General features: G+C 39.4%; 1 protein-coding gene across 4 annotated transcripts in view; it reads left to right on the top strand.

The window, feature by feature from the left end:
- LOC5509746 (outer dense fiber protein 2) overlaps nucleotides 1-15,305 on the top strand; it is a 28,795-nt gene extending 13,490 nt beyond the window's left edge. For 3 of the 4 annotated variants that reach the window (XM_048731395.1, XM_048731396.1, XM_048731394.1), the window contains 19 exons: nucleotides 535-604; nucleotides 901-989; nucleotides 1,801-1,852; nucleotides 2,379-2,462; nucleotides 2,979-3,038; nucleotides 3,623-3,703; nucleotides 4,251-4,334; nucleotides 4,609-4,692; nucleotides 4,988-5,071; nucleotides 5,328-5,411; nucleotides 8,354-8,605; nucleotides 9,661-9,744; nucleotides 10,678-10,761; nucleotides 12,470-12,634; nucleotides 12,920-13,119; nucleotides 13,443-13,524; nucleotides 13,853-13,966; nucleotides 14,253-14,345; nucleotides 14,463-15,305. In XM_048731395.1, coding sequence (XP_048587352.1) covers nucleotides 535-604; nucleotides 901-989; nucleotides 1,801-1,852; nucleotides 2,379-2,462; nucleotides 2,979-3,038; nucleotides 3,623-3,703; nucleotides 4,251-4,334; nucleotides 4,609-4,692; nucleotides 4,988-5,071; nucleotides 5,328-5,411; nucleotides 8,354-8,605; nucleotides 9,661-9,744; nucleotides 10,678-10,761; nucleotides 12,470-12,634; nucleotides 12,920-13,119; nucleotides 13,443-13,524; nucleotides 13,853-13,966; nucleotides 14,253-14,345; nucleotides 14,463-14,609 — 1,993 coding nt within the window. In that variant the 3' untranslated portion in view covers nucleotides 14,610-15,305. The remainder of the gene's footprint in view (nucleotides 1-534; nucleotides 605-900; nucleotides 990-1,800; nucleotides 1,853-2,378; nucleotides 2,463-2,978; nucleotides 3,039-3,622; nucleotides 3,704-4,250; nucleotides 4,335-4,608; nucleotides 4,693-4,987; nucleotides 5,072-5,327; nucleotides 5,412-8,353; nucleotides 8,606-9,660; nucleotides 9,745-10,677; nucleotides 10,762-12,469; nucleotides 12,635-12,919; nucleotides 13,120-13,442; nucleotides 13,525-13,852; nucleotides 13,967-14,252; nucleotides 14,346-14,462) is intronic. The other variant, XM_048731397.1, reaches the window with a different exon arrangement.
- The last annotated feature ends 573 nt before the right edge of the window (nucleotides 15,306-15,878 follow it).

Below are 15,878 nucleotides of genomic sequence, written 5' to 3' on the forward strand. Positions count from 1 at the left end.
TCACACATTGGCTACACATCCATCACACATTGGCTACATATCCATCACACATTGGCTACACATCCATCAAACATGGGCTACACATCCATCACACATTGGCTACATATCCATCACACATTGGCTACATATCAGTCACACATTGGCTACATATCAGTCACACAATCGTTACATATTCATAACACATCCGTCACACATTCTCTCCTTATCCATCGCACATTCGCCAGGCATTTGTTAAAATCAGTTACACACTCACTAGATATCCATTACACATTCGACACACCAGTTACACACTCACTACATATCCGTCACACATTCGACACATATCAGTTACACATTCTCTACATACCCGTTACACACTCGTTCATATCCGTGACACTTTAACCGTCTACGCTTCTCGTCAAATATCTAAACATTTTATATGGAGTAGTAGCCAAAAGGTGAAGATACTTCTATAATACTACTGCCTCCCCTCCTCCGCAGATAAGTATTTTCATCATTACTACGGTTCTGATTTTTAATATGGGCATGCTGCAGGGTACAGAAAGACCGAGTTTTAGAGAGAGACAAAGACATAGAAAACCTTCAGCAGAAGCTAACGGACAGGGTGAGCACCACTTTACGTGAGAGTAACAAAAGTAGAACTGATCACATCACCACCAGAATGATTGTTGTTAATAAAAATGTTATCTCCGTTGCGATGAAGTTTAAATCTTGTCTTTGTTTCTTAAATACTAATACCTCAAACTGAGATCGATTTTGACTTGAATTAACGACTTTTCCGTTCCGGTAACCGTTGAATTTAGGGTTACACTTTCCAAGTGTCCGCTTTAAGAGAAAATGTTGATTGACAGTATGACAAGGGAGTGCAAATGGATAATATTTTTGATTTCATGTTTGCAGGAAGTAGCATTGTCAGAAGTTCGCCGAAACGAAGGGTCTGTGAAGCAAGAGAAGGAGAACCTCGAAAGTGATATGTCAACCCTGAGAAGGTAAAGGAACATTTGTAAACCTTGAAAACGAAAATTCAATTTTGCAAAGTCCAGTTGTAAACCTTGAAAACGAACATTCAATTGTGAAGTTCAGTTGGAAAACTCGAGAACGAAAATTCAATTCTGCAAAGTTCAGTTGGAAACCTTGAAAACGAACATTCAATTCTCCAAAGTCCAGTTGTAAACCTTGTAAACGATGATAAAGCTTTGCGAAGTTAAGCGGCCATTTGTAGAAACTTGGAAACGAAAATTCAATTTTGCAAAGTTTAGTTGTAAACCTTGAAAACGAATATTCAATTCTCCAAAGTCCAGTTGTAAACCTTGTAAACGATGATAAAGCTTTGCGAAGTTAAGCGGCCATTTGTAGAAACTTGGAAACGAAAATTCAATTCTGCAAAGTTCAGTTGTAAACTTTGTAAACGATGATAAAGCTTTGCGAAGTTAAGCGGCCATTTGTAGAAACTTGGAAACGAAAATTCAATTCTGCAAAGTCCAGTTGTAAGCCTTGAAAACGAAAATTTAATTTTGCAAAGTAATGATAATAAAGCTTTGCGGACTTATAGGGGCCATTTGTAAACCTTGAAATCGAAATCCAATTCTGCAAAAGTCAGTTGTAAGCCTTGAAAACGATAACAAAACTTTTCGATGGTGAGGGCTATAGTACATAGTCACTGTACTTTGATTGTCGAGATAGCGTCCGTATTAACGGGGTCTCCTTGCCAAGCACAGTTTTTCTCTTCTTCAGAATTCGAAAGATGGTAACAATATAAAACATGCATTAAATATTGTGTTCTCCTGTGTTTGTTTTCAGTCGCCTCCGTGAACTTCAAGAAATTATCGAGAATACGGAAAAGGCCGCCCAGGTTGGTTAATTAACACTTTCCCAGAAAGTCCCTGCTTCGCCCAAAGTCGTTGTTGACAAACGTGTTGAGACAGAAAAAAAAAACGTTTGAGCGATTTCCCTGTTCCTGTAAAATCGGCACTGTCGTCCAATTTTTGCTGTTTTTAATTATTTTCAAACTTAATGCTATATCACCTAATTCAAAATCCTTGCAATCGATTCGTTGGCTAGTATTGTAATGGCTTTAAATCACACCCAAGGTCCTGACCAAGAAGTACCATTTATAATTCCGTTAATTTGAATGACGGAAGCCAGAAAGAGATCCAGTTATTGGAAGTTGCTGACAAGAACCGGCACAATATTGGAAATCACAGTAAAAAGTCAGTAATGGCGCTAAAATTGACAAAAAATGGTTGAGTGAAAAGAAGTGGGTTAAGAAAAAATTAGTAGAGTGTTTGTGGAGTAATAAAGAACTGCTCACCAGTAAACAACGTAAAAGCACGTACCAGACTTTTGTAGGTCAAACTGTTGATATTTGTTGTTTGTAGAGTAACACAGAACTGCTCACCAGTAAACTAAGCACACGAACTCAGGAGGTCAATGCACTCAGAACCGAAAACGAGGAACTCAGGGTGAGTGGAATGTCCGGAATCGTAGTTTCTTTTAACCAAACCAAAGCGAGCATTAAATACAGTGGAATGACAGCGGAATCTGGGTTTCACAATATGCCTTTCTACCCTTTGTGGAATATAGTCTAATAGGGTGTTCTACTGATTATGAAAAAAATTAGAAGGAAAGATGAAATTTAAAGTATCACATATGGCCCAGTGGTGTGTTAGGGCGTCAGCAAATGATGCCTCTCACCACAGGTGGACCAGTGGTGTGTTGGCGCGTCAGCGTATGGGGCCTCTCACCACAGGTGACCCAGTAGTGTGTTAGGGCCTCAGCGTATGGGGCCTCTCACCACAGGTGGACCAGTGTCTCTCACTTCTGCTGAAACGGGTTTGATTCCCGGTCGAGATATGGATAGTATCTTTCTGTTTCTTGGCCCTGAATTTGACTTGTTGAATGTATGTGAGCTTTTAACTAGAAGCTTGTGTTCGTAAGATCGTAACACAGTTACAGTAACACGGTGTGTGTCTTACCAGGCGGATATTGCTGCGATGGAAGACAGGCTCCGAGGTGAGGAAGAGCGAATGGCACATAAGGTAAGTGACTGGAAGGCTCAACTAGTCATCTTATCCAAGACCCACTGTCACAGTGCGACGAATGCTACCAAGACAAGGGAATTTAGCCAATCAGGCTGATCCTTGATTTACATGTAAACTGGCTATGTAATCCTAATAATAGCAATTCAAGGATAGGATTTGATTAAATAGCGAACCATGATATTGTTATCCTGTTATTTAATCAATTTTGAAATACTTTTTATCTTCGTTGATCAGCAAATGGTTATATTTTCATTTTGTTGCTTTGACTACCTTCCAGTTTTCCGTAAAACGTTATAGCTTATTTTTAAAACCCATACCTTATGTCTATCAGGCCTTTTTTGTCTTTGCTTCTTTGTTTTGTTGTTGTTGTTGTTGTTGTTGTTGTTGTTGTTAAATAACGCTAATAATGATACAGTGTCATTCTTTCTGTGTGGTCGCCGAGGTTTTTCAAAAATCGATATTCCTTAACACGAGCCATTGCCTGTGAATCCAACTGTGCAAGTGCATGTCCAGGAACGCCTAGTCAATAATGTGGCAACTTGCTAACCTAGGTCTATTCGCACGGCCGATATATCTTTTAGGAAAACTTGACTCGCGATCTGTCAAGTCTTGTAAGCAGTATGAAACATTACGACATCCTAGTGGAGGATTACAGACAAAAGGTAGATAGACATCGTATGTAGGCAGTACACAAAGCACAAAACATCACATTATAACTTGTCTAAACCGGTCTTGAATAAAGGGATAGTTGTATAGGCAGTTCACAAGTCACAACACATCACCGCATAACTCGCCTAAATATAAGGGATAGCCTCTTAGGACTGACTTGCAAGTCTCTGGAAAGTGTATAAAGAACACAAATCATAGGTTTCAACCGGTTCCCTTCATACGACTTCCACTGCAGAGGATTTGACAAAGGTTTTCAAAGTTCAAAGAGAGATATAGTGTAGATTCCAGCTGGTAGATCCATACTTGTCCAGTTTATGCAAGTCCCACTGTATGGTAATATAGTGTAGGTCGCAGTTGGTAGGTTAGCTCATACATGTTCTGTTGCACAACACTGTTGTTATCAATATTTAACTACAGTTAGAAGACACGCATAGCAAGATATGTATGCTCCCAAAATAATTATGCACTGAAGAAATACCCTCGCACGAAGCTTACTTTGCACGTTCATCCGCCGGGGGCTTGTTTTTGTGCATCAAATAGGTGGAAAGCCTGGAAAGTGAGAAGAGTCAGCTTCAGGGCAGCGTCCAAGAGAACAGGTCAATCTTGGAGGACTATAAGAAACAGGTCAGTCCGGTTAGTGTAGAACAGGTCAGTTCTGTTAGTACAAAACAATTAGTCTTTAGAGTAAAAAAAAAGCTGACTGCTAAAAATGGACAACTGGTCTTTTTAGCTTATCGATTGGTTTTATATTGTAGTATTATAAGAGGGTTGGGATTTCTTGTTATCATAGTTAGAGTTACTAGTGTGCTATTAGGTAGAGAAAATGCTTCCTTCACAAAATTAGCCCCCAATATGCCCCTCTAGCTTTCAGACTGAATAAATTAATTATTGTATCCAGTGTGATAGTAAGACAGATGAGCTTGAAAGACTGAAATCCTACTTGAAAGACAAAGAGGACACCTTAGATCAGCAAAGATTACAGGTACATGCTAAGAAGACCCTTAGCCCCATAACGCTACATGTACATAGGAGAACTTACCCAACTGCCACGCCCTTAATCACTTATATTCTACATAACGCTACAGATGCATAGGAGAACCCACCGTACTTCCACGCCCTTATATCACTGCCCTTATATCACCCAACATAACGCTACATGCTCAGGATCGGCGATCTTTAAGTAATGAGTTGGTCCTCTCTGATATTACAATGGTTTGTGTGATATTATTAAGTAATGTCCTCTCTGATATTACAACGGTTTGTGTGATCGAATGCAGGTAGTCGCTCAGGAGAAAGATCTCAGCAAGCTTCAGACAGAATTGTCACGGCAGAAATCTTTAGTGGAAGAGTTTAGAAACCAGGTACAAAAGATTTAGCTGTGCATATACGCCTATTATATATACCATATAGGATGTCATGCACTGTCATTGCCAAACGATACTTCTACTGTAAACAAATCATGCGATTCAAATTCTTACAAATGATAAATACCCATATCAAGCGTCTTAGAACTGCCATTCGCCATTTGCACTGACAGGCATTATGGTAGGTTTATCTATAGTATTTGTCGTGAAACTCGTTGGCTTATTCCCTTATTAAGCTATTTATTTTGTGCAGTCAATTTGTAAGTCAGAAGAGGTAGATCAGCTTCGTATGGAGCTCAAAGACTTCAAGTCACGTGCAGATGAGACGTACTTGCAGGTAATCGCGAACTGTAACTCTAATAAGGTAGAACTTTTACCATTAGGCTTTCACATTCAGTTTTTGGCGTATTTGGGACTTCAGGAAATTGTCATCCCTTCTTTGATTCAGATGTAATTATACTATTGTTTGATTTATTCCTGGACCTCTAAATTCCACAAGTGTACTTGTGGTGCCCTCCATGATCTATTATTGATTCTCTAAATATAAGGCAAGGTAGATATTTTTTGCTAGCTAAGGTTAATTTTTCACATCAAGTTGTGTTGTTCCCAATGATCTATTCTTGGACCCCTCAAGTAAAGGAAACTTATATTTAAACCAGGCCAAAATATTACTACGGTATTAGTTGTGGTGTTCCTTATGATCTATTCTTGGACCCCTCAAGTAAAGGAAACTTATATTTAAACCAGGCCAAAATATTACTACGGTATTAGTTGTGGTGTTCCTTATGATCTATTCTTGGACCTCTCAAGTAAAAGAAACTTATATTTAAACCAGGCTAAAATATTACTACGGTATTAGTTATGGTGTTCCCCATGATCTATTCTTGGACCCCTCAAGTAAAAGAAACTTATATTTAAACCAGGCTAAAATATTACTACGGTATTAGTTGTGGTGTTCCCAATGATCTATTCTTGGACCCCTCAAGTAAAGGAAACTTATATTTAGACCAGGCCAAAATATTACTACTGTATTAGTTGTGGTTTTACTTATGATCTATTCTTGGACCCCTCAAGTAAAGGAAACTTATATTTAAACCAGGCCAAAATATTACTACGGTATTAGTTGTGGTGTTCCCCATGATCTATTCTTGGACCCCTCAAGTAAAGGAAACTTATATTTAAACCAGGCCAAAATATTACTACGGTATTAGTTGTGGTGTTCCCAATTATCTATTCTTGGACCCCTCAAGTATAGGAAACTTATATATAAACCAGGCCAAAATATTACTACGGTATTAGTTATGGTGTTCCCCATGATCTATTCTTGGACCCCTCAAGTAAAAGAAACTTATATATAAACCAGGCCAAAATATTACTACGGTATTAGTTATGGTGTTCCCCATGATCTATTCTTGGACCCCTCAAGTAAAGGAAACTTATATTTAAACCAGGCCAAAATATTACTACGGTATTAGTTGTGGTGTTCCCCATGATCTATTGTTGGACCTCTCAAGTAAAAGAAACTTATATTTAAACCAGGCCAAAATATTACTACGGTATTAGTTATGGTGTTCCCCATGATCTATTCTTGGACCCCTCAAGTAAAGGAAACTTATATTTAAACCAGGCCAAAATATTACTACGGTATTAGTTATGGTGTTCCCCATGATCTATTCTTGGACCCCTCAAGTAAAGGAAACTTATATTTAAACCAGGCCAAAATATTACTACGGTATTAGTTGTGGTGTTCCCCATGATCTATTCTTGGACCCCTCAAGTAAAGGAAACTTATATTTAAACCAGGCCAAAATATTACTACGGTATTAGTTATGGTGTTCCCCATGATCTATTCTTGGACCCCTCAAGTAAAAGAAACTTATATATAAACCAGGCCAAAATATTACTACGGTATTAGTTGTGGTGTTCCCAATTATCTATTCTTGGACCCCTCAAGTATAGGAAACTTATATATAAACCAGGCCATAATATTACTACGGTATTAGTTATGGTGTTCCCCATGATCTATTCTTGGACCCCTCAAGTAAAGGAAACTTATATTTAAACCAGGCCAAAATATTACTACGGTATTAGTTGTGGTGTTCCCCATGATCTATTCTTGGACCCCTCAAGTAAAGGAAACTTATATTTAAACCAGGCCAAAATATTACTACGGTATTAGTTATGGTGTTCCCCATGATCTATTCTTGGACCCCTCAAGTAAAAGAAACTTATATATAAACCAGGCCAAAATATTACTACGGTATTAGTTGTGGTGTTCCCCATGATCTATTCTTGGACCCCTCAAGTAAAGGAAACTTATATTTAAACCAGGCCAAAATATTACTACGGTATTAGTTGTGGTGTTCCCCATGATCTATTGTTGGACCTCTCAAGTAAAGGAAACTTATATATAAACCAGGCCAAAATATTACTACGGTATTAGTTGTGGTGTTCCTTATGATCTATTCTTGGACCCCTCAAGTAAAGGAAACTTCTATTTAAACCAGGCCAAAACATTACTACGGTATTAGTTATGGTGTTCCCCATGATCTATTCTTGGACCCCTCAAGTAAAGGAAACTTATATTTAAACCAGGCCAAAATATTACTACGGTATTAGTTATGGTGTTCCCCATGATCTATTCTTGGACCCCTCAAGTAAAAGAAACTTATATATAAACCAGGCCAAAATATTACTACGGTATTAGTTGTGGTGTTCCCAATTATCTATTCTTGGACCCCTCAAGTATAGGAAACTTATATATAAACCAGGCCATAATATTACTACGGTATTAGTTATGGTGTTCCCCATGATCTATTCTTGGACCCCTCAAGTAAAGGAAACTTATATTTAAACCAGGCCAAAATATTACTACGGTATTAGTTGTGGTGTTCCCAATTATCTATTCTTGGACCCCTCAAGTATAGGAAACTTATATATAAACCAGGCCATAATATTACTACGGTATTAGTTATGGTGTTCCCCATGATCTATTCTTGGACCCCTCAAGTAAAGGAAACTTATATTTAAACCAGGCCAAAATATTACTACGGTATTAGTTGTGGTGTTCCTTATGATCTATTCTTGGACCCCTCAAGTAAAGGAAACTTATATATAAACCAGGCCAAAATATTACTACAGTATTAGTTGTGGTGTTCCCCATGATCTATTCTTGGGCCCCTCAAGTAAAGGAAACTTATATTTAAACCAGGCAAAAATATTACTACAGTATTAGTTGTGGTGTTCCTCATAATTTATTCTTGGACCTCTCAATCAAAGGCAAACTGTAGCACCAACCAGGTAGAGATGTTACGTGAGAGACTAAAGGATTACGAAGATAGGATAGATGAGCTAAAGGCACAGGGGTTGTCTCAAATGAGGGAGATAGATCAGCTTCGCGCCCTGAACAAAGAGTATGAGATCAGAGTGGAGGGACAGAGACTTCAAGGCAGTAATAAGTCCCAGGACCTGGTTAAACTCAAGACGCACATGAAAGATTACAAGGATAAACTAGAAGAACACAAGTTCCAGGTAGGGTAGTTGTTAGCCTAACATGATAAAGTCGCTGCTTGTGATGGTCTAAATAATCAGGGTAAAATCATGGTGATGTATTATAGAGTAGTCATACTACTGGTCTGTGTAGCGAGGTTATAATTGTCAATCTATTGTAGGTAGTCGTACATGTGGTCTGGATAATCCTGTTTAGGAGGTGTGCTTTGTTGTAGGTACTCTTACTGGTGGTTATTATAGCCAGGTTTATGTTGTCAATGTATTGTAGACAGTCGCTTATGTGGACGAATGATCAGTTTGCAGGAGTAAGCTTTGTGTGGTCTTTATAACCAGGTTCCATCGTTGTATATTGTATTACTGATGGTCGGTAAAGCCAAGTTCTACTGGATTATATTGTATTGTAGGCAGTGGAGCTGGTGGTCTGTATAGCCAGGTTCTACTGTATTATATTGTATTGTAGGCAGTGGAGCTGGTGGTCTGTATAGCCAGGTTCTACTGTATTATATTGTATTGTAGGTAGTGGAGCTGGTGGTCTGTATAGCCAGGTTCTACTGTATTATATTGTATTGTAGGTAGTGGAGCTGGTGGTCTGTATAGCCAGGTTCTACTGTATTATATTGTATTGTAGGTAGTGGAACTGGTGGTCTGTATAGCCAGGTTCTACTGTATTATATTGTATTGTAGGTAAAGGAGCTGGTGGTCTGTATAGCCAGGTTCTACTGTATTATATTGTATTGTAGGTAGTGGAGCTGGTGGTCTGTATAGCCAGGTTCTACTGTATTATATTGTATTGTAGGTAGTGGAGCTGGTGGTCTGTATAGCCAGGTTCTACTGTATTATATTGTATTGTAGGTAGTGGAGCTGGTGGTCTGTATAGCCAGGTTCTACTGTATTATATTGTATTGTAGGTAGTGGAGCTGGTGGTCTGTATAGCCAGGTTCTACTGTATTATATTGTATTGTAGGTAGTGGAGCTGGTGGTCTGTATAGCCAGGTTCTACTGTATTATATTGTATTGTAGGTAGTGGAGCTGGTGGTCTGTATAGCCAGGTTCTACTGTATTATATTGTATTGTAGGTAGTTGCTCTTCAGACCGAGAATGCCCAGCTCAGGTCCAACGTCAAACAGTACAAGCGCCTCATCGATGACTATAAGGGCCAGGTACATAGAGATAACCTCCCGGGACCGAAATATAGTGCCCGTAATACAGTCCAACCTCGCTATTACGGACACCCCCTGGACCGAAATATAGTGTCCGTAATACAGTCCAACCTCGCTATTACGGACACCCCCGGGACCGAAATATAGTGTCCGTAATACAGTCCAACCTCGCTATTACGGACACCCCCGGGACCGAAATATAGTGTCCGTAATACAGTCCAACCTCGCTATTACGGACACCCCCGGGACCGAAATATAGTGTCCGTAATACAGTCCAACCTCGCTATTACGGACAACCCCGGGACCGAAATATAGTGTCCGTAATACAGTCCAACCTCGCTATTACGGACACCCCCGGGACCGAAATATAGTGTCCGTAATACAGTCCAATTTCGCTGTTACGGAAACCGGGAATTTATGTTGAACAAGAGAAGGCGGGCTGTGAAATGGTCACTTAAGCAGCCCCTCCCCCTTCCCTTCCTTTCAGGGTATTTTAGGAACACTTCCATACATGGCTCCAACAGTGCCAGAGAAACAGCCTTATACAGAGGCGACGACGACTATCGATATCGGAAAAAAAATGTGTTAACGCTTGGCGTTCAATTCCAAACTGATTGCAATGTAATAAGCGTGACAGTGTCAGGTACAGATAAAGATGAAATCTGGAACATTACTTCGGCAGTAATGTAGGTAGTTAGAGGAGTTTACAGCACAATCTGTCAAATTTGGTAAATTCCAGGGGGTGTAAATTTCGGGTGGAGATGGACGTTGTCAAAAATTTCGCCCTGGGAGGGGCAAGGGTATCACCCTAGCTACCAGATGCTAGAAAATGTCACTATAGAAGCTTCACTCAATCATATAAAACTCATGTCGTAACACGGTCTAACGTAAATATATTACTTACGTCTAAACCCGGCGTTACGTCATTGATAGGCTACTTACTCCCAAGGCGAGATGTCTCAGATGAGGGCGACCAACGCTCAGTACGAGAAGTTGATAGAGGAGTATAAGGCACAGGTAGGCAGGTTGAATAACAAGTAGATGCGACTGACTTGTTAGTATGTAGATATGGGCTGTATGGCCGCTATCACAAAATCCTCTTCCGTGTTCACATGCGACCGACTTTAGATATTGATTGTATGGCCGCTATCACAAAGTCTTCATCCGTTCCCATGCGACCGTCTTTTACTTACCAATATGACTTTTTTACATAGTTTTTAAAACTGATGTTAGCTCCTCAAATATCTCTGTCATCCGCCATTTTGTCATCCTTTTACATACAAAGTGTGAAAAAGCATCCGTTTCCATCGTCGGATTGTCTTTCGCGATATTTTCGATTGGATTTAGTAAATTAAGTATAAATCATTGTTTTTAGACGTTTTCTTAGATTGCTCCTCATAATTTGTTTACCAACATTAAATTATTAAAATCAGTAAGGTGTAGCTGACTAGACCCCTTTAGCAAGGTATTTCGTACTGTTAGAGGTGGAACCCTGTGACAGTAGTCGTGTGATGATGGGAAGGATGTGCGTGGTCTTGATGGAGATAACAATGGACTGTGTTGACTCACACTGATCGACCAATTCAGTGCTGCTTGCTCAGATGTAATACCTTCAGTAAAGTCACGTGAGCAATACCAGCCAATCAAGAGCAGGCAGGTTTCTTTAGCCATTTTACAACCTTTTCAGCGAAATTTGTATCTTGACCTCGTCCACCAAGCCGCAAGTTCTTTTGTGTTTGTGTTTTTTGTTTTTTTGCTGATCAGGTTTAACTCTTTAGCTTTCTAAAGAAAAAAACTGAATATCCGTAGATTCCTTTTGTAAAATATCGGCCAATTCAAACCAAGATCATTTTAAAAGTAGAGTTTTGGCTTTTTATGTACCAAGTTCAAATTAACTTTTGCTCATACTGTTACAACGTGACCTGTAAAACTATGAACAAAAACACAATATGGGGAATGCGTTCATTAACTGATGCGTTCATACCATTAGCTGATGTGTCCATACTGCTAACTGATGTGTTCATACCATTAACTGATGTGTTCATATTGTTAATTAACGTGTTCATACGGCAAGTGAACGTGTTCATACGATTAACTTATGCCGTGTTCATAGTGTTAACTAATGTGTTTATACTGTTAACTGCTGTGTTTATACTGTTTACTGATGTGTCCATACTGGTAACGGATGTGTTCATACTGTTAACTGATGTGTTCTTGCTGTTAACTGATGTGTTCATACTGTTAACGGATGTGTTCATACCGTTAACTGATGTGTTCATACTGTTAACTGATGTGTTCATACTGTTAACTGGTGTGTTCATACTGTTAACTGACGTGTTCATACTGTTAACTGATGTGTTCATACTGTTAAGTGACGTGTTCATACTGTTAACTGGTGTGTTCATACTGTTAACTGACGTGTTCATACTGTTAACTGATGTGTGCATACTGTTAAGTGACGTGTTCATACTGTTAACTGATGTGTTTATACTGTTAACTGACGTGTTCATACTGTTAACTGGTGTGTTCATACTGTTAACTGATGTGCTCATACTGCTAACTGATGTGTTCATACTGTTAACTGATGTGTTCATACTGCTAACTGATGTGTTCATACTGTTAACTGATGTGTTCTAGCTGTTAACTGATGTGTTCATACTGTTAACTGGTGTGTTCATACTGCTAACTGATGTGTTCATACTGTTAACTGGTGTGCTGTATTAAGATCGACAAGTACCGCCGCGAGGCTGAAGATGCGCGTAACCGAATCTACGAGGCGGAGCAGGATGCACAGCGCGTCCAGCAGGAGTCGGTCATGGAAACCGAGAAAACCAAGATCAAAATGCACCACAGGCTCTCCGAACTTGAACCCCTCGCCGAGATGCTCAAGGTAAGGTCATGTGACTTGAACTGCCAATCAACTTGTTTAGACACTCCCCTCGCTGAGATGCTCAAGGTAAGGTCATGTGACTTGAATTGCCAATCAACTTGTTTAGACACTCCCCTCGATGCACAGATGTTTGGTCTAGCATTGAAACGTAACAGGTTTGTGCTGTTTATACATGACTTTAATGCAGTCATACATGAAAAGTAAAAGCCTTCAATCTAAGCTTGGGCTACCTGTGGTCTAATTGCCTTTGAGTCGATGTTTGACAATGTTATATCTCATCCCCAGTCTACTGAGCTGCGACTCCAAGAAGCCCAAGACCGACTCTTCACGTACGAGAGACGAGCTAGCGAGCATACCAAGCTGATAGCGGAGCTGACTCAGAAAGTGGAGTCGCAAACCGATCAACTCGAGCACATGCGCGAAAAGTACCGCTTAACCCAAGATGAGTACAGGAGCTTACAGGGGAAATACGAAAGCGTAGATAGGTGAGAAATCATATGGATAGCACAGAAAGATCTTTCTTGGAATCAGACACTGAAAAAATGATAGACTTATAATTATTTTAAATTTGAAGGCGTATTAAACTCTGTGGAAAGCTTAAGATTAATAAATATTTTAATTGAAGGCGATAGATTAATGAATATTTTAATTGAAGGCGATAGATTAATAAATATATTTTTAATTGAAGGCGATAGATTAATGAATATTTTAGTTGAAGGCGATAGATTAATGAATATTTTAGTTGAAGGCAATAGATAAATAAATATTTTAATTGAAGGCGATAGATTGATGAATATTTTAATTGAAGGCGTATCGCCGAGACTGACCAGCAAAACAGGGAATTACTCGGAGTCGTCAGCAAAAAGGAGGAGGCGCTCAGCCATAATCAGGTATATCAATAGAATTACAGACGGACAGACAGACGGATAGACAGACATACTGACAGATAGACGGAGGGATAGACAGACGGACTGACAAACAACAGATGGACAGACTGAGAGACTGACTGATAGATAAAAAGATAGACGGATGTACAGAAAGAAAGGCAGAACGACAGACACTGACTGGTCACATCCATCAATCACAAATCGTGACTTGTCTGGTCACATCTACCAATAACAAATCGTGACTTGTCTGGTCACATCCACCAATAACAATTCGTGACCTATCTGTCTGCTCATATCCACCAATCACAAATCGTGATTTGTCTGGTTGTAGCAACGGTTGGAAGATCTTCGGGATGAGAATATTCGTCTGACCACGCAACTAGAGTCCGCATTATCAGAGGCAAGACGACAGGCGGAGAGCCAACGGGAGAAGACGCAAGCCAAGGTACTCAGTGATGTTGAAAACACCTTTTGAGCCTAAAAACGTCACCACACATTGAAAACCCATATCACTAAGACTAAGAATGCCCTCTTCTTGCTTCTTTTTAGAATAGGGCAACCTTTAGATCAATTTTTTTATATCAATACTAATGGAAAATCAATTCCTCTCTGTCTATTATATTTGTTGGAGTAAACATAACAATTGATTACTGCGTCCTACAAGTTAGCAACTCCACATGTTAATTCATTCATGAACAAGATTGCATATCTGTTGTTTTAAATGCTCGAAGGAACGTGCGGCGCAAGCTAGGATCATAGACCTTGAGTCGCAGCTGAGCAGAGCGACCGCCAACGCGGCGTCCCTGAAACGGGCCAAAGACGAGGTAAGGAGAATTGCCATCGAATGAATAACGAGATGCGAAAGTGTCCGGATGCCGCATAGAACGCCATATTAGCACGAATAGCGTGTCGACACTTTGTAATTGATATTCTCTCCGTAGGCTGAACGTCGCTTCAACTCCAAGCTTCATGACATGAAGGATCGACTCGAGCAGGCGAACAGCACAACTCGAAGCATGCAGAACTACGTCGCCTTCCTCAAGTCTTCCTACGCAGACGTCTTCGATGAGCTCGATGCCACTTCCTAGCACGCATGCGCCCACTTTCCCGGATGTCACAAACTCCCGGATTTTATAAACCCGGATGTAAAGCAAACCTTTCGTTGTAAATTTATGATTTTTTTTAATGGATATAAAGTATTTTTTTACAAGGTAGAATGCTTATTTTAGAAATTGTATCACTTCTTTATTAACGGAGCCTCCTTATAAGTGAATGTGTTTTCCCATTCAGGATTTCGTGCTTTGAGAGGAAAAATGGGTGAAACTCTAGGGTCAGTTATATGAAGGCTCCAAATGTACACAATCTAAAGAAAACTTTAACTACTTCTATTTGTGAATTCTAGACAAAAACATCCTCTTTTGTTCTCTATCATACATTTGCCCAACCTCATCCATATCCTTATCCTCTTATTTTCAAAGATTTCCGAGTATTCTAGATTTTTTTTCCATTTGTTGTTTCGTCTAAATACGTGGCGGCGATTCTCTCCGCGCACGCCGGGGGAATGGAGACCAGGTATGACGTCATACTCGAGGATTCAGTGCGAGCGACCGCTGGCTCTTCGAGCATGCGTGAAGGTGGAAACGCTTTGTTAGTAAACACGAACCATTTTCCACCCTGTTCTTAGAGATACAAACGTCTCTTTCTCTGTAAATATATTTTATTGTATTTTATCATTTATCTCCACTACAAGCTCCTTTCTAAATAAAAGTAAAAAAGACATTAAATATTGCTGTAATGGTTGTTGCTACATTCACAACGCTCATTGAACAGGCGGGCTATTAGGCTGGATTTGCCGAGAGAGTGGTGCAGTTATCATATCAAAGAAAACATAAATCTTGATGATCCTTCAATAATAATATTATATTGCCAAAGCCAGAGTGCTTGATCTTGTTAACAATATTTTACTTCCAAACTTTGTTATTTTATTGTGGAGCTTAAAACGAGTCTTTTTTTCTAACGCTCTCTATTCCTAGTTTATTGGTATTTTACTTTTATTGTTTTTGGACATTGATGGACTAACATCTATTTAAAAAAAATGATGGCCGTAAGAATAATGGATGATTGACAATATAATGGATTATTTTTTTCTTGCATTTGATAGTAATATATAGGACTAGTTGTTCCTCCTGGCGCCCGTTTCTCAAAACACGAGAATTCTTGGGCCCGAAAACTTTATTTTGCATTTTTGCTAAACATTTCGCATGTTTTCCTTTTGGAGAACAGCTTTCATGTTTTAGAACAGCTTGAACTTCCTCTTGGTTCGTATTCCAGATGATTACACTCAATAGGGCTATTTT

Source organism: Nematostella vectensis, chromosome 8 (assembly GCF_932526225.1).
Source record: "Nematostella vectensis chromosome 8, jaNemVect1.1, whole genome shotgun sequence".
NCBI lineage: Eukaryota > Metazoa > Cnidaria > Anthozoa > Actiniaria > Edwardsiidae > Nematostella > Nematostella vectensis.